The 25,816-nt window shown below is 48.1% G+C and overlaps 3 protein-coding genes across 5 annotated transcripts; 1 reads left to right on the top strand and 2 right to left on the bottom strand.

Moving 5' to 3' along the window:
* Positions 1–100: 100 nt before the first annotated feature.
* hspa14 (heat shock protein 14) lies at positions 101–9,821 on the bottom strand. Its single transcript, XM_068586881.1, has 15 exons — positions 9,720–9,821; positions 8,682–8,815; positions 6,539–6,619; positions 6,367–6,449; positions 5,880–5,928; positions 5,648–5,753; positions 5,421–5,511; positions 5,228–5,332; positions 4,987–5,148; positions 4,179–4,334; positions 2,438–2,540; positions 2,084–2,299; positions 1,836–2,000; positions 442–509; positions 101–309 (listed from the first exon to the last, which is right to left on the bottom strand). The coding sequence occupies exons 2-15, from the start codon at positions 8,736–8,738 to the stop codon at positions 231–233; spliced, it is 1,521 nt and encodes a 506-aa protein (XP_068442982.1). The 5' UTR covers positions 8,739–8,815; positions 9,720–9,821; the 3' UTR covers positions 101–230.
* Positions 9,634–11,191, top strand: cdnf (cerebral dopamine neurotrophic factor). Of its 3 annotated transcripts, none has more exons than XM_068586882.1 (4): positions 9,634–9,772; positions 10,197–10,324; positions 10,657–10,798; positions 10,884–11,191. In XM_068586882.1, exons 1-4 carry the CDS (start codon positions 9,700–9,702, stop codon positions 11,054–11,056), a joined length of 516 nt encoding a protein of 171 aa, XP_068442983.1. In that variant the 5' UTR covers positions 9,634–9,699; the 3' UTR covers positions 11,057–11,191. The 3 variants fall into 3 exon arrangements, with proteins under 3 accessions (XP_068442983.1, XP_068442984.1, XP_068442985.1); XM_068586883.1 differs by lacking the exon at positions 9,634–9,772 and adding an exon at positions 9,779–9,945 and having other exon boundaries at positions 10,183–10,324; XM_068586884.1 differs by lacking the exon at positions 9,634–9,772 and adding an exon at positions 9,783–9,945.
* A 1,416-nt stretch (positions 11,192–12,607) lies between these two features.
* On the bottom strand, positions 12,608–23,869 carry irak3 (interleukin-1 receptor-associated kinase 3). The gene is made up of 11 exons (XM_068586917.1): positions 23,584–23,869; positions 22,802–22,993; positions 17,568–17,728; positions 17,188–17,252; positions 16,994–17,108; positions 16,274–16,440; positions 15,906–16,104; positions 14,491–14,553; positions 14,238–14,405; positions 13,496–13,835; positions 12,608–13,279 (listed from the first exon to the last, which is right to left on the bottom strand). The coding sequence occupies exons 1-11, from the start codon at positions 23,684–23,686 to the stop codon at positions 13,164–13,166; spliced, it is 1,689 nt and encodes a 562-aa protein (XP_068443018.1). The 5' UTR covers positions 23,687–23,869; the 3' UTR covers positions 12,608–13,163.
* Between the last annotated feature and the right edge of the window lie 1,947 nt (positions 23,870–25,816).

Raw genomic sequence — 25,816 nt, 5'->3', positions numbered from 1 at the left:
CTTCATCACCATGACTCATGAATCTTTATCTTAGCTTGAGCCGTTCATTAAGTACCCGAGCTTCTGCATCAGTGAGGAGTGAGAGCATCTGGAGCAAAGCTTTTGAGTTCAGGTCGGTTTATTGAGGGAGAAGCAGCCAAATGTTGGGAGAGAGGTGAGTGTGGCTTGCTGCTGCTATGGTGACGACCTCTGGCCTCATGATGCTGCTGCTATGGTGACGACCTCTGGCCTCATGATGCTGCTGCTATGGTGACGACCTCTGGCCTCCCGCTGCTCGGATCTATGCAGGACACGTGAACGGAGCCGTCCCTGCAACACACAATCATGATATGAGGGTCAGGTAAGTCCGGCCCCGGGCCTGCGCGGCGCTCTGCGCGGCGCTCTGCGCGGCGCTCTGCGCGGCGCTCTGCGCGGCGCTCTGCGCGGCGCGGCGCTCTGTACCTTTTCATGGTCACCACGGTGTCGATGTGGTAGTCCTCCTCTCTGGGCGCCAGGTCCCTCAGGACGATCTGTGCAGACAAAATGTTTAACAACAAACATTTGATGCTAAATATGAAACAGTGCAATAAGGAGGGAGCGTGGATATTTAATTGGGAGTATTGAATATTTACAGTTATATTTACATTCTGCAGGGAGTAAAAAGCAAAAAATAAAAGAATAAAAATAAGGATAAGTAAAATGCACAGAGTGCATGAACGTGTGAAAGTGACGCATGTAAGAGTTTTACAATCCCAGATGGAAACAGGACTCTGCTGCTCAGAGACGCTCCAGCTGACTCCTGCTCACCCAAAGTACAACTGAACGCTCTCGTCATCCAGACACAACTTGCGGATACTTATTCGCCGTACTCGCTTGAAAAATTTAAAAAAAAACTCCCGGCAAGTTTTCGTCAAGGAGTTTTTTAAGCGGCTGCGCTTTAAAACGTCTGGTCCTGTGTGATCGGCTCTCAGTCCCCTCACCTCAGAATCTAGCTCCTCATTACCGGAAGCGTTAGCTAATAACTTTCCACCGTTAGCTAGCGGGCTAACGTCACGTCCTCTCCTGCTGTGTTCAATGACTCCATTCATTAAGCTGTAGCTAACGTTAGCTTAGTCTATGTCAACAGAGCTCCTGGGTAACTTAACTTAGACGTACCATGAAATATTATATTACCATGCACTCACGCTCCCTTCTGGCACACGCACACCTGTTCAGTTCACTGAATATAAACACACCCCCTCAAAAAAAACCCGGTGAATTTCGGTGAAAGGTGAGGGATTTTCATGTCTGTGCTTTACTTCTGCACACAGCACCATGACAAGCATGTGAATGACGACACGTGCAGTGGTCACGCAGCCCCTCATGGCGGCTTCCCTCCAAACTTCTAAACACGCCACCGTGACTTGACCTGGAAGCTGCTACTGGGACTTCAACTCCAGCACAATGTCAGACTGAGCTCAACGCGGCAGCCCAGTGGCACAGAACACAGAAGCACCGGACGCCGGTCCCCCCAGACCAGGAGCTCCTGCAGGGGCCTCCAGGTCTGATGCAGAGCGGTCTAGTCCTCCAGGTCTCATGCAGAGCGGTCTAGTCCTCCAGGTCTCATGCAGAGCGGTCTAGTCCTCCAGGTCTCATGCAGAGTGGTCTAGTCCTCCAGGTCTGATGCAGAGCGGTCTAGTCCTCCAGGTCTGATGCAGTGCTGGTCATACTCTGTGCTGTACTGGTTTTGGGGCCATGCTGCTGGTGCTCCCTGACTGCAGGGCTTCGTTCCTCAGCGGTGCGTGAGAACACAGCCCCTGTTCATTGTAGGACTTTCAACAACGTGCATGAGCGTCATGTGAGGGTGTGGTCTGTACCTTGGCCAGCTGCTCTGGCGGCTCCGTGACGCCTCTCTGGTAGATCTCCACGCAGAGGGAGGAGCGCGTCCCCCCTCCGCTCAGGACGTGCTGTCTGCGGGCCGGGAGCGGCGTGCCCGACGGCAGCAGAACGGTGAACACCTGGGCTCCGGTTTCATCCACCTCCTGCAACGCCAGCGAGCCGCACAGCGCACATTACAACCCAGCGGATTAAACTGGTCAGGAGCCGCTGGACAGGGGCCGCATACCTTCACCAGGATGTCGCCGGCAGAGACGTCCACTGTGACGGACTCCTCCTCGGGGGCGAGGTCGTCCTTGCCCACCAGTAAGCCCGCCTCCAGGGCGGCGCCCACAGCAATGACCTCATCAGGAGGCGCCGAGCTCAGGAGCTCCACGTCTGGAAACACCTCGCGGATCATCTGCTGGAGACGAGGGATCCTGGCTGAGCCGCCGCAGAGAACCACCTACAACAGATACAAGGCTTTCAGTTTATTGAAATCAGGCACTGTCAAAATACAGGTTGCTCTCATCCACATGGAAATTGCAATCAATTAACACAATGGAGCCTAAATTAAAGACAACAGTTGTAGATAAAAGCACACCTTGTTGATGTCGCTGGTGGAGAGTCCCGCCTCCTCCAGCAGCGGTCTGATTGGCTGGATGCTCTTGTGGAAGAGGGAGGAGCAGAGCAGCTCAAAGCGAGCTCTGAGGAAACAACACAAGCTTCATGAAGAGCCCGCAAGCATCTGGTGAAGGTAAAGCGTCACAGCGTTTCTGCCTCAATCAGCTGGTTTGAAGCTAAGTTTACTCTTCTGTTAAACAGCCAGTAACCATATCAAAGTATCACAGTATGTTGTAATACTTTGGGTTTGCCTTCATACCTCAATAGGAAATGTGCAAAAACAAGTCAAAGTAATGCTGAGATTTGTTAGTGTACAGTGTAGTGATTTATTAGTGTTTGAAGCAGCTCTTCATCCGTCACATGCTCGTGTTGCCAGATGGTTGGCAGCACAAACAAGAGGAGCAGTCGTCTCCTGTGTTTTCTGAGCCAAAAATCTCTTTTCCTTTTACACAAACAATAATCTTGATGAAGTGGAAAGTTTGTGCTAACGTGTGATGTGACTCTTCCACCGGTGGAGGCTGAGCGCCGCCTGTGGTGTGTGCCTGCTTCTGTACTTTAAAGGCTGTACTTTACTCTGAGGCAGCGCTTCCTAAACTCACACCGACCCTCTTCTTTTCTTCTCCTCCGCAGAGTTTAGAAATTCAAATATGCTTAAATTCAGCGGGAAAGCAAGAAAACAATAACACAAGAACACGATTATAAATGTATTTGTAAGAAACAATAAAAACTGAAATATGCGTATAATCAGCGTGTTTGTAATACGTCAATCACCGACGTAAACTGGGAGAAAATACGCTTTAGTTCTGGGGGAACATAGTTGTAGGAGACGGGTTGAACACGGAGGTCTGGATCTGCCTCTCCTCTTTATTGAGGAAGTCACAAAGATTGTCAGAGGACTCAATTGTTGTGAACTCCTCTTCTGTCCCACAGCTCCAGCTTCCTTATTGTGGCTTCTGTCTCACTGTGGACATGAAACACGGTCACTGCTTTTCCTTGGAGGGATAGATTGAGTCCATTAAGACCCGAACATGTTGGCCAAACACACCAACTTACAAAGCCTCATGAAGTCACAGGTCTGACAGTTCAAGCCGTGAGTTTACAAAAAATGTCCTGACTTCATCACGCAGTTCAAAAAGTCGGGTGAGCACCTGACCAGTAAAGCCACCGGACTTCAGTGTGCAGGAGAAGCTGCCGGTGGTCGCTTCCCATCTCATAATATGGCAAACAGGTGCAGTGGACGAGTTTTGATTGAATTTACTGTTCTCACCGCTTCATCCAAAACCGCCTTTAATTCCACCTGCACCGTCTTTGTTGCCAGTGTAAGCTATTGTATTATGTTTCCGGGGCTTTTATTTTGAAGGACGAAAAGAGAAGAAGAAGTGCAGAGAAATGTTGGTGGTGATAAAAGGAGGACGTTAATAAAGTTGCCGGCTCAGCTAACGAACGATCGTGTTATTATTTTATTAATACCACACAGTATAGACGCAAAAAGAAGACTCGGTTACACCAGTAAAAGAACAACACGCAAGTTAGATCATTAATATTTTTATATTAATTTCAAACTTTTCAAAATTGAAAACGTTTTATTTATAAATGACCTCTCGCGGCCCACCTGCAGTACCTCCAGGCCCACACTTTGGGACTAACTGCTCTAAGGGAATAGTTACCTTTGTTGGTTAAAATGAACTCTGTTCCCCACACACACACACACACACACACACCTGGACACGTTGCATTCAAAGTCCACTCCGTCGTGCAGCGAGTCCACAAAGCAGTTGGCCGTCCCCAGCGAGGACAGCGAGTGTTTGGTCATGTCGGCTCCGTTCATCAGCTTCATCATGGCTCTGGCGTGAGAGCTCACGTCGTGCTTAAAGGTGCTGCAAGCACACACACACACACACACACACACACACACACACACACACACACACACACACAAGGCCATGGTCAAAGGTCACATCAGTTGAGTTGACTCAAACCACTCAGGAACCATTTCTACAAAACTACTGACCAGCAGGAGACACCATGATGAACTACTGACCAGCAGGAGACACCATGATGAACTACTGACCAGCAGGAGACACCATGATGAACTACTGACCAGCAGGAGACACCATGATGAACTACTGACCAGCAGGAGACACCATGATGAACTACTGGCCAGCAGGAGACACCATGATGAACTACTGACCAGCAGGAGACACCATGATGAACTACTGACCAGCAGGAGACACCATGATGAACTACTGACCAGCAGGAGACACCATGATGAACTACTGACCAGCAGGAGACACCATGATGAACTACTGACCAGCAGGAGACACCATGATGAACTACTGACCAGCAGGAGACACCATGATGAACTACTGGCCAGCAGGAGACACCATGATGAACTACTGGCCAGCAGGAGACACCATGATGAACTACTGACCAGCAGAAACTAAACTCCCCGCTCCGCGCTGCAGAACTGATGTTAGAAACCAGGTGAGGGGAGACGAGCAGCAGTAAAACACTAAACACAGTAGCTACCGCTTGAATTCGGCGGCGAGGTGCTGGGCCAGAGCCTGGGTGAAGCTCTCTCCTCCGATGCTGTGGTCGGTGTGGGTGCTGAGAACCCGGAACATTCCTCCGTTGACCTGCAGCACCGTCACGCTCAGGGACGTCCCGCCCAGCTTGTAGACCAGGACGTGGCTGTGGACACGGAGCAGGTCCACGAGTGATGAATATGACGCTTGGACATCATCATGGACGCAATAGGATGCAACAGTACCTCTTTCCAGAAGGACACTCCTGCCCTATGTTGTAGGCCAGCAGGGCCGCAGCAGGCTCGTGGATCAGCCTCAGCACATGGAAGCCTGCAGCTTCAGCCGCCTCCCTGCACAGAGCAAAGCAGTGGATGCTGTTGAAGAGGAGGCACTGTCCTGCAGAAGCAGCGGGGCAGCTGCAGTGGGCTGACGGCCTACCTCAAAGCACGCTTCTGAGCGTTTGCAAACTCGAAAGGGACGGTGATGACCGCCTCTGTGACATCAGAGCCGAGAGCCGACTGGGCCGTTTCTGAGAAAGAGGGAACCGGTTAGCTGGCTATTTTTCTGCAAAGCGTGCATATATCTGTGTGTGTGTGTGTGTGTGTGTGTGTGTGTGTGTGTGTGTGTGTGTGTGTGTGTGTCTGTGTGTGTGTGTCACAAACTACCTTTCATTTTGTGGAAGATGAGTTTGGCAACATCCTCTGGAGCGACGTACTCTGGGTGTTCTCCGGCTGTGATCTCGTAGTGAGGCTTCTCCTGTCTGTTGACCACCTGAACACAACCACAGCGCTCAGCAAGTGCTTTCTGAACCACACGCAGCTAACGAGCCAGCGCGCTTCTGACCCGACAGGAAAGTTGTGGGGAATAAAATCTGTGTTGTAAATCAATCAAACTCACCTGACACTTGGTCTCTGTTTTGTGGGCTTGTGTCTCCGGGTCGTCAAAGCTGCCCGTTGAGAGACGGGGAAGAGAAAACCTGCCGTCAGTCTGAAGCCCTCAGTGTGTCATGTCATAATCCTGCACACCGTGCAGGACACGAGCGGTGTCTCACATCCCCTCGTGCGAGACACCAGTTACACTTCAGGAGAACACATCAGACTTCTAAAGAAAAGCTTCGGTGTGATAATCTGCACTGAAAGAAACTCTAAATGGATATAGATTCTCTTCGGTGTCTATAACAGGTCCACAGCAGAACAAAGCTTTGCTCCTGTGCTGGTTCTCTTGTCGGGTTCTCCAAACTCCAGCTCCTGTTTAGAAGAACCTCCTACAAACATCTGAACTATCCTTTTAAAACCATGTTTCGTCCTATAATTTACAGTTGAATATGCAGCAGGTGAGCTGTGTGGCTTTAAGATGTGAATCCAGACAGTATGAAGTACGTCACCTCCTCCCCAGCACTTGTTTCACTTTGACCACCGTGTTGGCAGCGTTGCGGACTCGTCCCTGCTTTGCTGCGATGCCGACAATCTGGAGAACATAGAAATCCAGCAATAAGCATCCTGGTAGTTGAACAGCGTAGTATTAGCATTGTGTTGCCTCAGAGAGGACGCACATACCTGCTCGGTCGCTCTGTAGCTCACCACAGCTGGAGTCACTCGGTCTCCTGCGTCGTTAGCCACCACATCAGCCCGCCCGTCCTAACACGCGCGCACGCGCACACACACACACACACACACACACACACACACACACACGTTGGCCACCAGTGACAGGAAACAGACTGTATATCCCCGGTGGCCTGGGAACACTGTTGCCTTGGATAAACCAAGAAATAAATTTGGAGATTAGCCCTTTCTTCATCCTGCAGTGCCAGCTGGACTGAAAATAGAGGGATAGTAATGTTGAAAAAGGTTTCCTCATTAATAATACAGTAGTAATCAGTTGCAGTCTGATAGCTCCTTGACAGCAGCAGCCTGAAGGAGCAGAGCTCTGAGGCCTCGTCCACACGGTGGATTTGATTTGAGATGAGCTCTCAAATCAAAGCTCTGCTCGGGGCTACGTTACTCTTTTCAGTTGCATTAAAACATTTTAGCAAATGTTCGGCCCATTGAAGTTATAATATTAATTACATTATAGAAGGTGGATTGGTAAAGAACTCTGGCACGGCCCACAGATGTCTTCACATGTATTTAGACGGACGTTTAAAGAAGTCATACGGTTTCTGTAATTTGCGGCCAACGGATTTTTGTTTGAAATGAGAAAACCAAAATCAGGAAACAAGCGGTTTCCCGATTTCCATTTAGAAATATGCAAACAAAAAATGAACCATTTTCCGTTTTTTGTTTTGATAATAGAAAACGGAAAACTAAAAACGACGTTATCTGATTTTCTTTGATGTGCTTAAACATGGACATCGAGAATTAAAATACTGCGTGGAAATCTTTCTCAACTTCTCGTAGGTTTTAGTGTTGTGACCCGGAAGCTATCCGTATTTACAGTGTATTTAATTTAGAGTCATCCATGAGACGCAGCTCTCAACAGACTGGCGCTGCAGGAACATGCAGGTTTTACTTCAGAACATGAATGAATGTCTTGTGGTGACATCGCCACTGCGTTATGGACCCAGTTTGGGACGACGCGGGTTCTTCAGAGAGGAAAGTGTGGAGGTGGAGCTGCAGCCATGTCTCCTTCAAGAACTAAAACACATCTTCAGTTACGTTGACTAGACACATATTTTCTTCCAATTACGTCAGGGTTTGATGTATTACAAATACGTTGATGATACGCGTATTTTCATTGTATTGTTTATTACAAATAGGTTGATAATCGTGTGCTTGTGTTATTGTTTTCCCGCTGTATTTAAGCATATTTAACTCTGGAGGAAAAGAAATGGGGCGTAAGGCTGGAAACTGAGCCAGTCTGCAGACCGCTTGGCCGAAGGTGCCGGTAACGGCCCGCGTCGGGTCGGGTCTTCTCTGTTTGTGAATGCAGCCTGAAGTGGGTGATAAATCTCTCTCTGGTCAAATCAGCTGCAGCTGACGTGAAACATATTCCATCTTCACTGTACTGGTCATACAGACATGTTGTACTATGTCAAACACAAACTGCTGGTACAGTGGAGATGTGGTCACAGATGTTCTGAACACATCCATGTCACTCACTACTTTGAAACCCGGATGTTGTGTCGCGTGGCTTTCTGCTCGTTTGAATGTTTCATGCCATTCTGTTGAGGAGCGTCTCATGGATGTCTGACTCTAAATTAAATACACCGCCAACTACTGATAGCTTCCGGGTCACAACACAAAAACCTACGCAAAGTTGAGAAAGAAGATTTCCACGCAGTATTTTAATTCTCGATTATCATGTTTAAGCACATCAAACATAATCAGATAATGGGTCGTTCTTCGTTTTCTATTATCAAAACAAAAAACGGAAAAAAACAGAAAATGGGTCATTTTCCGTTTTTTGTTTTCATATTTCTAAACGGAAATCGAGAAACGAGCTGTTTCCTGATTTTGCTTTTTTCAATTCAAAACGAAAATCCGTTGGCCGCAAAATACACGGACCCCAAACTCTCAGACATGAAATGACTTCATTCATCGTCCGAGCAGCTAGCGTCACAGTGTGTTAGCATCTTCACAACTCGCGCTATTCTCGGAAGACTTTGAAGCGCGAGGCCGAACACCTGACTGCTTTACAGAGCAGAAGAAGAAGGAACGCGCGGGAAAGAACGGCAGAACCCAACGGAGCCCAACTGACCTTAAACACCGCCGCACACGCGCAGGTATACCCGAAGTGAACTCCTATGGCAGCCATGCTGGAAAGAACTCACACGGCTGTGTGGCGCGCGCATGCGCACCATGTTCGTCTTCCAGGAACAACTTCCGGCAGAACTGTCAGAGTAAAAGCGTAACCTCATGAGCCTACTCTAAAACTGATTAGTGATGATTTGATAACATTTGATACAATATGGTTAACGGCCAATGTAATATATAAAAGCAATTTATTTTTAAATTATTTATATTTTTGTATTATTTATGTATATATATATATATATATATATATATATATATATATATATATATAAATAAATAAATATATATATATATATATATATATATATATATATATATATATATATATATATATATATATATATATATCATCCCTGTTGTTTTTATAAAATATAAAAACAACAGGGATGAAAGATATAAACATATATATATATATATTGTATATTGTGCACTGACGCCTCACAGCAAGAGGGTCTGTGGTTCGGATCCCGGGCGGGGCGGGTTTCGGATACTGGTCTGGCAGGTCCTTCTGTGTGGAGTTTGCATGTTCTCCCCGTGGCAGCGTGGGTTCTCTCCGGGTTCTCCGGCTTCCTCCCACAGTCCAAAGACATGCTGCAGAGGTTAATTGGACTCTAAATTGCCCGTAGGTGTGAATGTGAGTGTGAATGGTTGTTTGTCTATATGTCTGTCCTGTGATGAACTGGCGACCTGTCCAGGATGTACCCTGCCTTCGCCCCTTGACAGCTGGGATCGGCTCCAGCGACCCTAATGAGGATAAGCGGTTAAGATAATTTCACTCAATGTTTAGCGTCTTATTGCCGTAGTTGCTGTAGCTTAATCTAAACGTACTACTCTGAATCAGTGAGTGTTTATGTGGAAGTCATCGTATCCGTTCCACGTGGTGACGTCAGTGCCGGGCGGCTGGCCGGACACCGTGGAGCTAATAATAGCAATAATAACTAATAATAACGAGCCGCGCCGCCATGTCGGTGCAGTCCCTCACCCTGCTGCTGCTTTTCAGAGCCTTTCTTGTTCCTGCTGCAGACAACTGTGAAGGTGAGCGCGCATGCGAGCAGAAGTTTTCTCCACCAGCGCGACCTGAGCGGAGAGCAGCAACAGCTGCGAGTCAACTGCAGCATCAGCTGCGCATGCGCGGGGCCACGACCACGATCTGCCTGCATGTGGACCAAACACGTGGATGTTTGCTTGATACGTTTACAACAGTTTGAGTAAGAATAATTAAGCCTATTGTATATTATGCATGCATTATATTTAAAACAAGAAAGGCTACTAATAGTGCTAATAATGAAGTAGAGGTCAGGTTGCCAGTTTACTATGACATACATGTTATTTGTAACAAACACTTCTAATTGTGAAACTCACAAAGGAAACAATATTTCTTTTATTAAAATACAAGTGCATTTTTGTCCACAAATGCTCTGAGCTGAGGAGCAGCTCACTAACAGTGTACTGTGTGCAGTGTGTGTGGACTTCCTCTCCAACCTGTACGGCAGTGTGACCTCCGCCCACAGAGAGCTCTCTCCGTCCCTGGTGGAGGAAGAGCTGCTCCAGGCCTGCACCGCCGCCCAGGGGAAGGAGGCGAGGCTGGTGAGAGCACCACCATTTCTACCATGTAACTACGTTAGCAGAGACATCTTGTCCATTATCATCACTCTTTGACCACTAAGGCCAGAGAGAGAGAGAGAGAGAGTGTGTTCTATATCCACCTATTTGTATAACTGAAACTTCCTTTTCCATGGCCACGTCTTACTTTATGAGAGATAACTCTCCATTGCGTCTATGTGTATACACACACACACACACACACACACACACACACACACACACACACACACACACACACATAGTTTTGATAGTAAAACAAGGGAATGAATTGAAGGACTTAAAAGCTGACAGGGTATGTGTGTGTGCTGTCCTAGTGTTATTACCTGGGAGCCAGTAGCGATGCAGCAACGCGTGTCACAGCGTCGGTGTCTCAGCCTCTGGCCTTCCACATCCCCGTTGAGAAGATCTGCCAGCGCCTCAGTAGCAGAGACACGCAGATCTGTCAGCTCCGACATGGTACCGTGCTCAGAGCCAGAACAGAGAGGACCCGCTCAGCTGCATGGACACAATATAAAGCTTGTCCCTGTGTTGTTGTCTGCAGAGCGTCCGCTGAAGGATCTGAGCAGCGATGGGCTCAAAAGGATGAGAGTCTTGGAGCTCAGGAACATTTTAGCGTCGTGGGGAGAAGAGTGTCGAGGCTGTCTGGAAAAACAGGAGTTTGTGAGCCTCATCCAGGAGAAAGCCCCTCTGCACGCTCCCAGTATGGAACTCTGAAGAGTGAAGGAGTTGTCTGCAATGCTTCCTGTTCCCTCACCGACCTTATTTCATTTGTTCTAAATACAAATATACCAATATGTACACTGTAATCCCTTCACTGTTGCAAACTGCAATAAACAACATCCATCCATCCATTATCTTAACCGCTTATCCTCATTAGGGTCGCGGGGCGCTGGAGCCGATCCCATCTGTCAAGGGGTGAAGGCAGAGTTCACCTGGACAAGTCTCCAGTCCATCACAGGGCAGAGACAGACAACCATTCACGCCTAGGGGCAATTTAGAGTCCAGTTAACCTCTGCAGCATGTCTTTGGACTGTGGGAGGAAGCCGGAGAACCCGGAGAGAACCCACGCTGCCACGGGGAGAACATGCAAACTCCACACAGAAGGACCTGCCAGACCAGGATCCGAACCACAGACCCTCCTGCTGTGAGGCGTCAGTGCTAGCCACTACACCACCGTGCAGCGCAATAAACAACAAACACGTATTTTTTTAAACTGGTTGTAGAGTTCAAAGTTGTAGTTTGACATCCAGTTGGTACAATTTCCTTTGAAGCACATAATGCAGCCTGACAAGTGTAATGGAGGGAAAATAATAATCTGAATGTATGATATATGAGCCTGAAGCACAGGATGTAGTCAGTGGGTATGAATCGCTAACGTTGCAAACAGCGCTAATGTTTCCCTCCATTACACTTGTCAGGCATTGTTGCAAACAGCGCTAATGTTGCAAACAGCGCTAACGTTGCAAACAGCGCTAACGTTACAAACAGGGCTAACGTTACAAACAGCGCTAACGTTACAAACAGCGCTAATGTTGCAAACAGCGCTAATGTTACAAACAGTGCTAACGTTACAAACAGTGCTAACGTTACAAACAGCGCTAACGTTACAAACAGCGCTAATGTTGCAAACAGCGCTAATGTTACAAACAGTGCTAACGTTGCAAACAGCGCTAACGTTGCAAACAGCGCTAACGTTACAAACAGGGCTAACGTTACAAACAGCGCTAACGTTACAAACAGCGCTAATGTTGCAAACAGCGCTAATGTTACAAACAGCGCTAACGTTACAAACAGGGCTAACGTTACAAACAGGGCTAACGTTGCAAACAGGGCTAATGTTGCAAACAGCGCTAACGTTACAAACAGGGCTAACGTTACAAACAGGGCTAACGTTGCAAACAGGGCTAATGTTACAAACAGCGCTAACGGTGCAAACAACGCTAACGGTGCAAAAAGCGCTAACGTCACAAACAGGGCTAACGTTACAAACAGCGCTAACGGTGCAAACGGCACTAACCGGATGGTGAGCAGCAGTAAAGCTTTGGTCTCCAGAGGCAACACAACAGAGGCAACACAACATCACATCCTTCTCACAGCTGAAACGCGGTCAGAGGATTCACTGGTTTTCCTGCAGTCATCACTTGGATTGAAACCTTTTGTGAACGCATTCTCCATGCTGTAACGAGCAAAACAACCATTTTCAAATGATTCATTCACAAGAATGATAAGCGATTTTTATTCAACATCTTCTGTGTTTCTTTTGTTATTAAGTATTGCTCTCCAGAAAAATGAGTGATAGATATGACTTGTAGTGGCCATTTGTCCTGTGAATAAAAAGAAAAATAAATATGAATAAAAAATAAACTACAATCAAAAAGCCACTGATGCACCGTATGTCATTTACGCAGCTCAAAAGAATGCACGGTCCATGCGGGAGTTCTGGTTTTACTGATGTTTTATTGTAACTTAAAACAAAGGAACAAAATAACCCCCCGTCCCGATCTGTCGTCGTTGCTGTTACTGCTGCCGCCGCTGGTAAAAAAATCAAGGGAATACTCAGGTGCATCACGGTCCAGCACCTGCCTACTCCTTTATATACACCAGGTGCCCACAGCATTACCCAGTTAGCAGATTGAAAGACTAAGTGAACTATCAAAGAAAAACTATCCTAGTACATCAACTAAATCTAACCAAGATAAACTATAATTAAACAATATTACTTGTGAATGAAAGAAACTTATAATATGAGTAAATAGCTCCTCCATGACTTTTGATCCCTGTCACTTGATTAGCAACACGATGGTGGACACAGGATGGCGCTCTACTGCAGGCTGACGTCAGAGAAGAGCTCCTGCGTGTGAAGCAGCCCTCTGTCGTAAAGACTCAGCTGGTTCCTCAGTCTCTGCTTGGCTGCATTTTCTACCACAAGAAATTCATCTGAAACACATTAAGGGATTACTTTTAGTAGGCTAACACGCACACACACACACGCGCACACACACACACACACACACACACACACACACACACACACACACACACACGCACACACACACACACACACACACACACACACACTGTATATTGTGCCTGTGATGAATGAACCTTGAGCGATGGCACTGGTACCTGTGCCGCTGAACCTGGAACACTCACCCTGAGGGCCGTCTGTGCGCTCGCTGGTGAAGCCGTTGGCCCTGCAGTCCTCGCAGGACGGCCCTCCGGCCTCAGCGGGGCAGCTGCACTGCACGGGCCAGCTGCCGTACAGGTCCGCCCCCCCGGCGTCGCTCAGGTAGGTCACCTCCGACTGGCTGCATTCACGGGGACCCTCGTCCGCCGGGGAGGCGGCGGGGCCGCGCCGCTCGTCGTGCTCCACGGGGACGGAGGCCAGGGGTCCGGGCTCGGCATCACAAGGGTCTCTGTGGACCAGGCTGCGGAGCTGGTCGGCGGGGGGGCCGCTGGGTGGAGGAAGCAGCCTGCTCAGTGCTGGAAGAACCTGAAGACAGTAAATATGACGACGTATGAGGGCCTTTGTGGGGCAGGGGTCATACCAGGAGAACAAAAGAGATGCAAGTGGTAACATTTATGAGCAAAAAACAGAAGTATGTTGCTTTACTACGAATAATAACAGCTTCTATGCTTAGATGGCCCTAATAAGCCCCGTAAACAATGTAGGGAACCAGCAGACGCGTTGGGAAGCACGTGGACCTTGAGCTCAGGGTCAAGGACTGTTTTTCTGTTTTCTTTAATGTCTTTTTTATATTTATCTTGCTTGTTGAATATAAGTACGAGGAGCAAAGTGGAGCCTGCGTCAAATTCCATGGATGTGCAATTTTACATTGCCATTGAAGCTGAATCTGATTCTCAGGGTATGTAGGAATGAACTGGTATTGCTCACATTCTCCATGCTCGGTCTGCTGCGGCGGCGGCTCGCCGCACAGTCCAAGGCCATGCGCAGAAGGTCGAGGGCCATGGCCGGCGGCCACCGGCCGGCCGTCTCATCCAGGAACTGCAGACAGGAGTCCACGCCGCCGCTGTCCTCCACCTCGCTGACCAGCAGGTCTCTCTGACAGAGCAGACAAAGTGATCATACATGACCTCATAATGTATTATGTAGCCTGGCTTCATGAAAACCTTCAGTGCAGACTCACCAGCGCTGTTGCTTTCGGTTCGTCCTCTGTCACCTTCCGGCCCGTCATTGTTTCCATGATAACCTGAGAGAAAGCTGTCATTAATGCCCATAAAACATGTCTCCATCAGAAATCAGTCATTTATGACTTTGTACATATAATATGTATAATATTGCAAATAGTTAAATGTCATAGACTGTAAGAAGTGGACGTGATGTCACTCTTTGGTTTATGGACTGCAATTTTGAAGCCTAGAGTTCGGCCATCTTCTTTTTTTGCAACAGTGAGGGGAAGGGACAATACAGTATTTGGAAGTGAGGTCAAGACGACATACAAGACATACAGCTGTCAATCACAGTAGTCCCGCCCTAAAGCATCACCTGCTTGAGGGTCTGTTTGACTCTAACAGACCATAAAGTACTAAATGAACAGTATGCTGTATAGAAGAAGACTAGAAACTAGAGATTGAGACATAAACTACTGAGGGAATACATCAAGAGAGAAGTAGAGTCACTTATATAGACTTCTATACAACCAGAGGAGTCGCCCTGGTGGTCAGGAGAGAGAATGCAGCTTTAAGACATGAAGCATAGACTTCTATACAACCAGAGGAGTCGCCCCCTGGTGGTCAGGAGAGAGAATGCAGCTTCAACACATGAAGCATAGACTTCTATACAACCAGAAGAGTCGCCCCCTGGTGGTCAGGAGAGAGAATGCAGCTTTAACACATGAAGCATAGACTTCTATACAACCAGAGGAGTCGCCCCCTGGTGGTCAGGAGAGAGAATGCAGCTTCAACACATGAAGCATAGACTTCTATACAACCAGAAGAGTCGCCCCCTGGTGGTCGGGAGAGAGAATGCAGCTTTAACACATGAAGCATAGACTTCTATACAACCAGAGGAGTCGCCCCCTGGTGGTCAGGAGAGAGAATGCAGCTTTAAGACATGAAGCATAGACTTCTATACAACCAGAGGAGTCACACATTTTATGACGCTTCAACATTGGCTTTGCGCTTCAGAACCAGAGGTTTCCGCTTGCTCAGTATTTTACTTTTTACTCCACTCAATCTATTTGATGCTATGGTTACTAATTTGTTTATAATATAAGAGTTGATAAATATTATAAAAGATTTCATACAAATATATTATAATACTAAAGAAATACTGACGTTGTTCAAATGAGTTCCACCTCAAGCTGTTTACATATAATCTACATGTGAAAGTAATCAAATGGAGTTGTATGTACATGATTCCAGGACAGGGGACCATTCTGTGTAGTGTGTACTTTTACTTTTGATACTCCAAGTATCTGTCTTTGGATGATTCTTTCATCCTAGTGAATGGTTGAATGTTGTACTTCAACTGGTAATGGACTCGATGGACGCGCGGCATGAGGAAAGCTCAGCGCAGCTTTCATGATCTAGTTCCAGTCACCATGCCGAAGCTGTAGACGTCCAGGCTGCAGGACAGCTTCCCGTCCCGGATGTCCTCCTCAGAGCGGTACCCCCGGCTGCTGTGGGGCCTCGTGTCCAGAGAGACAGTGTCCTTCTGATTGGCTGACCGAGGACGGAGACCAGCCGACCCCCAGATGGACAGCTTGGGCTGCAGGCCGTCGTCCAGGAGGATGTTCGCACTGTCAGAGAGCAGAGAGACACACCTTTCAAGGCATCTTCTCACTGAGTAGGACACACATTCACTTCATGAGGAGAAGGATGAGATTCCACATCCAATTGGTCACCTTAAGGACATTTTTGATCAATTACAATTCAAAAGTCTTGTTGGGACCATTGCAGGGTCCGTACCTGGAGACGTTGGCACAGACCAGCGGGCCGGGCGGCGCCGTGTGCAGGTGGTGCAAAGCCTTGGCCGTGCCCTTGATGATGGAGAGGCGCTGCTGCCAGGAGAGAGGCGGCTCTGCGTCTTGCACGGCAACACGTCCATGAGGACACGCCCTGCTGTCTGACACATCCTCCAGGTTCATGTGCATTTGTCAATTATTGTCACTTATGTATTTTGTATTCTATATTTAGTATTATGTGTGTGTCAGAGTGTTATACTTCAGAGTGTAATACTTTTTCAATACGTCATTCCATTTTATTACATGTAACTTCATTTCTGAACTCATTAGTTTGGTTTTCTTTGCATGTCTGGATCACTTCTGGTGAAAATGTCATATCAATAGTACTTCTAGCAATATCTTTACTGAGCAGAATGGTGACGTGTTCAATACTCTTTTTACCCGCTGTATATACAGCTTTTACTTATTTTATATTGTAGTGACAGAAGCAAACTCAAAGTGTGCTCCAGGACATAGAAAGTACACGTTGCTAGTCTCCTGTCATTGTAACATTGTTATATTCACCTTCTTGTTTGTTCCAAAGTCTTCATCATATATTTTCTCAAAACAAAAAGCCTTGCTTAACTTCTATCACACAAGGTCACTTCCTGTTTCTCTGACATTGAAAGTGTTACCGAGCCACTGCTTTGCTGTAAACCAGAGCGTCCGGCGGGCCGGCTTGTACCTGACGGTGCAGCCTGCCGAACAGCGACCCGTTGGGGAGGAAGGGCTGGACCAGGCAGTACCGGCCCTCCTCGGAGAAGCAGCACAGCAGCTCCAGGATGTTGGGATGTTGGTACCTGTAACACAGCACCTTCATGTCGACGCACGCCATCACGTCGAGAGAGAAAGCTTTTGAGAGCGAGTGTTGACACGTACAAATGATGAATTTCCATTTCTTTCCTGAAGACGTCCCACAGCTTCTTCCACGACGCCACATTAGTCTGGAGGACCAGGAATCATGTCAGGGACGGTTCGGGTGTTTTAAATTGGGGTTGTATGACTTACCGATACGTAGTCGGCAAATTGTATTTCACACAAAATAAATCAATATCAGAGTTCTATAAGTGTTTAGAATATTTTCACTGTCAGACAGAGAACTGAAGCCGCCGTCACAGACACAAGACTCCTTCGATCAAGTTTGACCCCTCAGAACAGTTACTGTCTGACCAAACTCCAGTACAGCCCTACATCCAAATGTTCTATTTATATAAGCATCTTTCCCAAATTGTCTGACCGTGAAGAGAATCAACACTCACCTGTTTGAAAAGCTTCACCGCCACCTCCCTACTTCCCATCTGCGCTCTGTAGACATCAGAGAAGTGTCCCTCTGCAACTCTCTTTGCAGGATGGAAGTCCCCGGTTCCCTCTACGACGTCTTGGAAAGTGATGGCCGGTGGCCGATGTTCTCCGGCGCTCGCTGCAACACATCAGCATGAGCCACAAAGAGCCAGCGAATGAAGCATGTCGTGCTGCTCCAGGGTCATACTTTAATAATGTTACATGCTGTACTGTTAAAAACCTGTACTCCATCTATGTCTGAAATGCTCTTTTTAAGCATTTTGATACTTTCACAGTATGTATACAGCAACTAACTGGCTTTATTGTCAAAACAGCTTCACTGTCTTCGATATGGAACCTTTAAACCAGACTTTTCGAAGTTGACTTCACTCACAGGAGCATGATGGAAATATGAAATCAAAGTTCTCTTGATGCATCACCGTGGTTGCTGACATCAGGCGTGAGCCACAAAGAGGACATTTACATATCCTCTTTCTAATGGAACTTCCCTTTGTTTGCATGGACAATATTTCAAGCGTATTAAACAACAATATTTGCTTCAAATATTCAACTGTAGTTTCCTGATTCAAGGCATCAGACATCAGACTCTTTGAATCATCCGGTCTGGAGCGTCTTGTTGCTCCTATCAAAAGTCTTCAAATGGGTCAGAACGCTGCCGCGAGACTCTCGCCTGAAACTAAACTACCAGATCAGCCCAGCAGGCGCCACGAGCACGAGAGAGCAACCTGCACAACCTCAGAGGGAACAGTTGCTCTCTCTGCAGAGGGAACAGTTGCTCTCTCTGCAGAGGGAACAGTTGCTCTCTCTGGAGAGGGAACAGTTGCTCTCTCTGGAGAGGGAACAGTTGCTCTCTCTGCAGAGGGAACAGTTGCTCTCTCTGGAGAGGGAACAGTTGCTCTCTCTGCAGAGGGAACAGTTGCTCTCTCTGGAGAGGGAACAGTTGCTCTCTCTGCAGAGGGAACAGTTGCTCTCTCTGGAGAGGGAACAGTTGCTCTCTCTGCAGAGGGAACAGTTGCTCTCTCAGGAGAGGGAACAGTTGCTCTATCAGGAGAGGTAACAGTTGCTCTCTCTGGAGAGGGAACAGTTGCTCTCTCTGGAGAGGGAACAGTTGCTCTCTCTGGAGAGGGAATAGTTGCGCTATCAGGAGAGGGAACAGTTGCTCTCTCTGGAGAGGGAATAGTTGCGCTATCAGGAGAGGGAACAGTTGCTCTCTCTGGAGAGGGAACAGTTGCTCTCTCTGCAGAGGGAACAGTTGCTCTCTCAGGAGAGGGAACAGTTGCTCTCTCAGGAGAGGGAACAGTTGCTCTCTCTGCAGAGGGAACAGTTGCTCTCTCTGGAGAGGGAACAGTTGCTCTCTCTGGAGAGGGAACAGTTGCTCTCTCTGGAGAGGGAATAGTTGCTCTCTCAGGAGAGGGAACAGTTTCTCTCTCTGGAGAGGGAATAGTTGCGCTATCAGGAGAGGGAACAGTTGCTCTCTCTGGAGAGGGAATAGTTGCGCTATCAGGAGAGGGAACAGTTGCTCTCTCTGGAGAGGGAACAGTTGCTCTCTCTGGAGAGGGAACAGTTGCTCTCTCTGGAGAGGGAACAGTTGCTCTCTCTGCAGAGGGAACAGTTGCTCTCTCAGAAGAGGGAACAGTTGCTCTCTCAGGAGAGGGAACAGTTGCTCTCTCTGGAGAGGGAACAGTTGCTCTCTCTGGAGAGGGAACAGTTGCTCTCTCAGGAGAGGGAACAGTTGCTCTATCAGGAGAGGGAACAGTTGCTCTCTCTGGAGAGGGAACAGTTGCTCTCTCAGAAGAGGGAACAGTTGCTCTCTCTGCAGAGGGAACAGTTGCTCTCTCTGCAGAGGGAACAGTTGCTCTCTCTGGAGAGGGAACAGTTGCTCTCTCTGCCGAGGGAACAGTTGCTCTCTCAGAAGAGGGAACAGTTGCTCTATCAGGAGAGGGAACAGTTGCTCTCTCTGGAGAGGGAACAGTTGCTCTCTCAGAAGAGGGAACAGTTGCTCTATCAGGAGAGGGAACAGTTGCTCTCTCTGGAGAGGGAACAGTTTCTCTCTCTGGAGAGGGGACAGTTGCTCTCTCAGGAGAGGGAACAGTTGCTCTCTCTGCAGAGGGAACAGTTGCTCTCTCTGCAGAGGGAACAGTTGCTCTCTCTGGAGAGGGAACAGTTGCTCTGCTCTCTCTGGAGAGGGAACAGTTGCTCTCTCTGGAGAGGGAACAGTTGCTCTCTCAGGAGAGGGAACAGTTGCTCTATCAGGAGAGGTAACAGTTGCTCTCTCTGGAGAGGGAACAGTTGCTCTCTCTGCAGAGGGAACAGTTGCTCTATCAGGAGAGGGAACAGTTGCTCTCTCTGGAGAGGGAATAGTTGCTCTCTCAGGAGAGGGAACAGTTTCTCTCTCTGGAGAGGGAACAGTTGCTTCCTCTGCAGAGGGAACAGTTGCTCTATCAGGAGAGGGAACAGTTGCTCTCTCTGGAGAGGGAACAGTTGCTTCCTCTGCAGAGGGAACAGTTGCTCTCTCAGGAGAGGGAACAGTTGCTCTCTCTGCAGAGGGAACAGTTGCTCTATCAGGAGAGGGAACAGTTGCTCTCTCTGGAGAGGGAACAGTTGCTCTCTCTGCAGAGGGAACAGTTGCTCTCTCAGGAGAGGGAACAGTTGCTCTATCAGGAGAGGTAACAGTTGCTCTCTCAGGAGAGGGAACAGTTGCTCTCTCTGGAGAGGGAACAGTTGCTCTCTCTGGAGAGGGAATAGTTGCGCTATCAGGAGAGGGAACAGTTGCTCTCTCTGGAGAGGGAATAGTTGCGCTATCAGGAGAGGGAACAGTTGCTCTCTCTGGAGAGGGAACAGTTGCTCTCTCTGCAGAGGGAACAGTTGCTCTCTCAGAAGAGGGAACAGTTGCTCTATCAGGAGAGGGAACAGTTGCTCTCTCAGGAGAGGGAACAGTTGCTCTCTCTGGAGAGGGAACAGTTGCTCTCTCAGAAGAGGGAACAGTTGCTCTCTCTGCAGAGGGAACAGTTGCTCTCTCTGCAGAGGGAACAGTTGCTCTCTCTGCAGAGGGAACAGTTTCTCTCTCTGGAGAGGGAACAGTTGCGCTATCAGGAGAGGGAACAGTTGCTCTCTCTGGAGAAGGAACAGTTGCTCTCTCTGCAGAGGGAACAGTTGCTCTCTCAGGAGAGGGAACAGTTGCTCTCTCTGCAGAGGGAACAGTTGCTCTATCAGGAGAGGGAACAGTTGCTCTCTCAGAAGAGGGAACAGTTGCTCTCTCTGGAGAGGGAACAGTTGCTCTCTCAGAAGAGGGAACAGTTGCTCTCTCTGCAGAGGGAACAGTTGCTCTCTCTGGAGAGGGAACAGTTGCTCTCTCTGGAGAGGGAACAGTTGCTCTCTCAGAAGAGGGAACAGTTGCTCTATCAGGAGAGGGAACAGTTGCTCTCTCTGGAGAGGGAACAGTTGCTCTCTCTGGAGAGGGAACAGTTGCTCTCTCAGAAGAGGGAACAGTTGCTCTCTCTGCAGAGGGAACAGTTGCTCTCTCTGCAGAGGGAACAGTTGCTCTCTCTGGAGAGGGAACAGTTGCTCTCTCTGCCGAGGGAACAGTTGCTCTCTCAGAAGAGGGAACAGTTGCTCTATCAGGAGAGGGAACAGTTGCTCTCTCTGGAGAGGGAACAGTTGCTCTCTCTGGAGAGGGGACAGTTGCTCTCTCAGGAGAGGGAACAGTTGCTCTCTCTGCAGAGGGAACAGTTGCTCTCTCTGCAGAGGGAACAGTTGCTCTCTCTGGAGAGGGAACAGTTGCTCTGCTCTCTCTGGAGAGGGAACAGTTGCTCTCTCTGGAGAGGGAACAGTTGCTCTCTCAGGAGAGGGAACAGTTGCTCTATCAGGAGAGGGAACAGTTGCTCTCTCTGGAGAGGGAACAGTTGCTCTCTCTGGAGAGGGAACAGTTGCTCTCTCTGCAGAGGGAACAGTTGCTCTATCAGGAGAGGGAACAGTTGCTCTCTCTGGAGAGGGAATAGTTGCTCTCTCAGGAGAGGGAACAGTTTCTCTCTCTGGAGAGGGAACAGTTGCTTCCTCTGCAGAGGGAACAGTTGCTCTATCAGGAGGAGGGAACAGTTGCTCTCTCTGGAGAGGGAACAGTTGCTTCCTCTGCAGAGGGAACAGTTGCTCTCTCAGGAGAGGGAACAGTTGCTCTCTCTGCAGAGGGAAAAGTTGCTCTATCAGGAGAGGGAACAGTTGCTCTCTCTGGAGAGGGAACAGTTGCTCTCTCTGCAGAGGGAACAGTTGCTCTCTCTGGAGAGGGAACAGTTGCTTTATCAGGAGAGGGAACAGTTGCTCTATCTGGAGAGGGAACAGTTGCTCTCTCTGCAGAGGGAACAGTTGCTCTCTCTGCAGAGGGAACAGTTGCTCTCTCAGAAGAGGGAACAGTTGCTCTATCAGGAGAGGTAACAGTTGCTCTCTCAGGAGAGGGAACAGTTGCTCTCTCTGGAGAGGGGACAGTTGCTCTCTCAGAAGAGGGAACAGTTGCTCTATCAGGAGAGGTAACAGTTGCTCTCTCAGGAGAGGGAACAGTTGCTCTCTCTGGAGAGGGAACAGTTGCTCTCTCTGCAGAGGGAACAGTTGCTCTCTCAGAAGAGGGAACAGTTGCTCTCTCTGCAGAGGGAACAGTTGCTCTCTCAGGAGAGGGAACAGTTGCTCTCTCAGGAGAGGGAACAGTTGCTCTCTCTGCAGAGGGAACAGTTGCTCTATCAGGAGAGGGAACAGTTGCTCTCCCTGAGGAGTTTTCCTCTTCTAAAAGACATGTGGGTCTACAGACAGAGGGGTCAGATGATGTCCACATTGCAACTTGTAGACTTTAGACTTCACTGCCAGCGGCTTCATGGCGGTTGGCAGCACGTGGCAGTGAGATTCCATCAGGTGGTTTTGGGCTCCTGGACCGAGTGAGGAGACCTTGTTCAGTACATATGATGTTGTCAGTATCAGCTGTGACATGTTATAGTCACACCCAATAGGCTGCTATAATTCTACTCTTCTGATAGTTTACATAAGGACATGTTTAAAGAATCCACCTTGAATCCACTTTAAAACATCTGGGAAGTTATGCATCAATTCAGTTTACCGCGTCAGGAAGTCAAGGCGCGAGTGCCAGAGATATCTGGACCTCTGTCTTCAGATACATGAGGACAGGCTGTTGCATTAGATGGTGACTGACCGGACGCAGCTGGACCTCGGAGGAGCTGCAGGGCCTTGTGGTGGCCCATGTCCTGCAGCACCGTGAGGAGGTCCTGCACCCTGGGGTTCTCCTGGGCCCACGACCACAGCAGCTCCCGAGTGGGACTCCGACCGGCGGCTTCCACGCGCTCCAACATGCGAACCTCTAACAAGCTGGGGAGGACTCGGACCGCTGGAGGCAGAGACAGAAGAGACATATTCCAATATTAATATCTGTTATTGGTATTTCTTATTTCAAAGGATGTACACAGAAAGATATATATATATATATATATATATATATATATATATATATATATATATATATATATATATATATATATATATATATATATATATAATGAGACAAACAGATCGAGTCAACTGTTTGAGTACTGTCTCGTGTGGCTGCGGGAGACTCTAATCTCCAATCGAGCGCAACCAAGACCTCAGACGAGATCAGGGCGACTGTGACTCAGTGGTGAGCAGGTCGTCCTTCAATCAGAGTTTCAGTGGTTCGATGCTCCGCTAGCCCATGTCCATGTGTCCTTGAGCAAGACACTTAACCCTAAATATCAGCCTTAAATGTCTCTCGTAGCTGCGCCTACGGAGTGAATGGTTGATGATACTGAGGTGGCTCCTTGCATGGTGGCTCCTCCCATCAGTAGGTGAATGATGTCATCATATAGTGTTGAAGCGCTTTGAGTGGTCGGAAGACTAGAAAAGCGCTAAACAAGTACAGGTCCATTTATCTCAGACCAGAAGACAACAACTCCTCCTCACCTAGTCCGCGCCAGCCGAGCCTGTCATGTCCGCAGTCCAGGATCCTACACAGGGTCTCCACGACAGCCGGGGGCGCGTCGAACAGGAAGGCGGACGCGTCCATGAGAAGCGCAGAGAGCACTGCGCGTCCGCACAGCGGGAGGAGAAGTTCAGTGTCTCAAATGCGGAAATCCCCCCGCAACATATTGTAGAGTGAGTCAAGAGGCGGACTCTCGCTTCACCCCGTGACTTTGTTCCGCGTGGAAACAAGTATACATGCACGAGACTACTCCATTAAAAAAAACACTTACAAATGTTCACCTGAAGTAGTCTAAGATTACGTCAGAAGAAACGCGTTGAAGCCGCAGTGGCGGACTAAAGCTGACCGAGGACAGGGGCACATAAATAGGACACCAGCTGCAGACGGTGAAGCACCAGCTGCATACAGTGAAGCTGCAGACGGTGAAGCACCAGCTGCAGAGGGTGAAGCTGCAGACAGTGAAGCACCAGCTGCAGACGGTGAAGCACCAGCTGCATACAGTGAAGCACCAGCTGCAGAGGGTGAAGCACCAGCTGCATACAGTGAAGCTGCAGACGGTGAAGCACCAGCTGCAGAGGGTGAAGCACCAGCTGCAGACTGTGAAGCTGCAGACTGTGAAGCACCTGCTGCAGACAGTGAAGCACCGGCTGCAGACTGTGAAGCTGCAGACGGTGAAGCACCAGCTGCATACAGTGAAGCTGCAGACGGTGAAGCACCAGCTGCATACAGTGAAGCACCAGCTGCAGACTGTGAAGCTGCAGACGGTGAAGCACCAGCTGCATACAGTGAAGCTGCAGACGGTGAAGCACCAGCTGCATACAGTGAAGCACCGGCTGCAGACGGTGAAGCACCAGCTGCAGACGGTGAAGCACCAGCTGCATACAGTGAAGCACCGGCTGCAGACGGTGAAGCACCGGCTGCAGACGGTGAAGCACCAGCTGCAGACGGTGAAGCACCAGCTGCATACAGTGAAGCACCGGCTGCAGACGGTGAAGCTCAATAAGTAGCTGAGATGTTTGAGTATTAAACAAAACGGTTGAGCGCAGCAGACAGGAGGTCCAGGAGCTTCTGCAGCGCTGTACCTTCTCGTATGTCACTGCATGGTCGCGTTGCGTGTACAATAGCCTAGCAGCCAAGCTAACCGTTGTCGTTAGCTCGCTAGCTAGTCCTTCATTCCCCGTGTTTGAGCTGTTGGGTTAGACAACGTCTTCATTTTAAAATACCGTGGAGGCTTCAAGAGAAGCAACGAGTAAACATCTCCTCTGAGGTACAGAACACAGACCTGCGTTCAACAGTCTGATATAATGAGGCTTCATGCAGAGGAAGTGCTGCTGGGATTTGTAGTTCCATATCTAATGAACAACCTTTGTTTAGGTAAAGTTTAGTCCTTAAGTTATCCGTTGATACATTAAGTGTTACTTCTGGAATATCATCTCTTGTTCTCTGAGTTCTGAGTGTGTACGTCTGTGTGTCTGTAAATGTGCAAGTGTGTGAATATGTGTGTCTGTATGTGTGTGAGTGTGCATGTCTGTGTGTGTGTTTGCATGTCTGTGAGTGTGTGTGTGTGTGTCTGTGCATGTCTGTGAGTGTAGAGAACAAGTTCTGACAAATCCTGGTAAGTTTTCTGATTTGTATTTCTTTATACATTTTTTATTGTTAAAATTTGTTGCACTGTGAATTTGCACTGTCTGTTTTTTGTAATAAAAGGTTGCAAATTAATGCTTTAAAATTATTTTTTATCCGATTAATCGAAAAAATAATCAACCGATTAATCAATTATTAAAATAATCGTTAGTTGAAGCCCTACTTAAATATACATAAAGTCAACATGGTAATATTGTCCAGGTGTTTGGTGGCCTTTTGGTTTCCAGTAGCTCTCCATCCTTCTCTCCTCCACAGGGATCAGCTGGTCCTTCCTCTTTCCTGCTAACATGCCAACCAGTTGAAACTCTGCTGTGAAATGTATTTTGTATATGAAATCAATAAACTGGACAAAGAAGTGTTGTGTACACCTTTATTACCCAGCCATGTTGTATAAAATACATGCACAGAGTCAATCTGTCAAACTGAGATCCACATGAACTATCTAATCTAATCTAATCTAAACAAGGAGTCATTCTGCATCACGAGTTGGAAAAAATTAATTTCATGGACGTGTATAAGGTCATTAAAGAGCACTTTGATGAACATTCAAATGAATGACGACAGTTAAAG

This window comes from Clinocottus analis, unplaced genomic scaffold (assembly GCF_023055335.1).
Source record: "Clinocottus analis isolate CAN_PGR_092001 unplaced genomic scaffold, fCliAna1.0.p SCAF_20, whole genome shotgun sequence".
In the NCBI taxonomy this organism is placed as follows: Eukaryota; Metazoa; Chordata; class Actinopteri; order Perciformes; family Cottidae; genus Clinocottus; species Clinocottus analis.
This window is presented reverse-complemented; position numbering and strand designations above follow the sequence as displayed.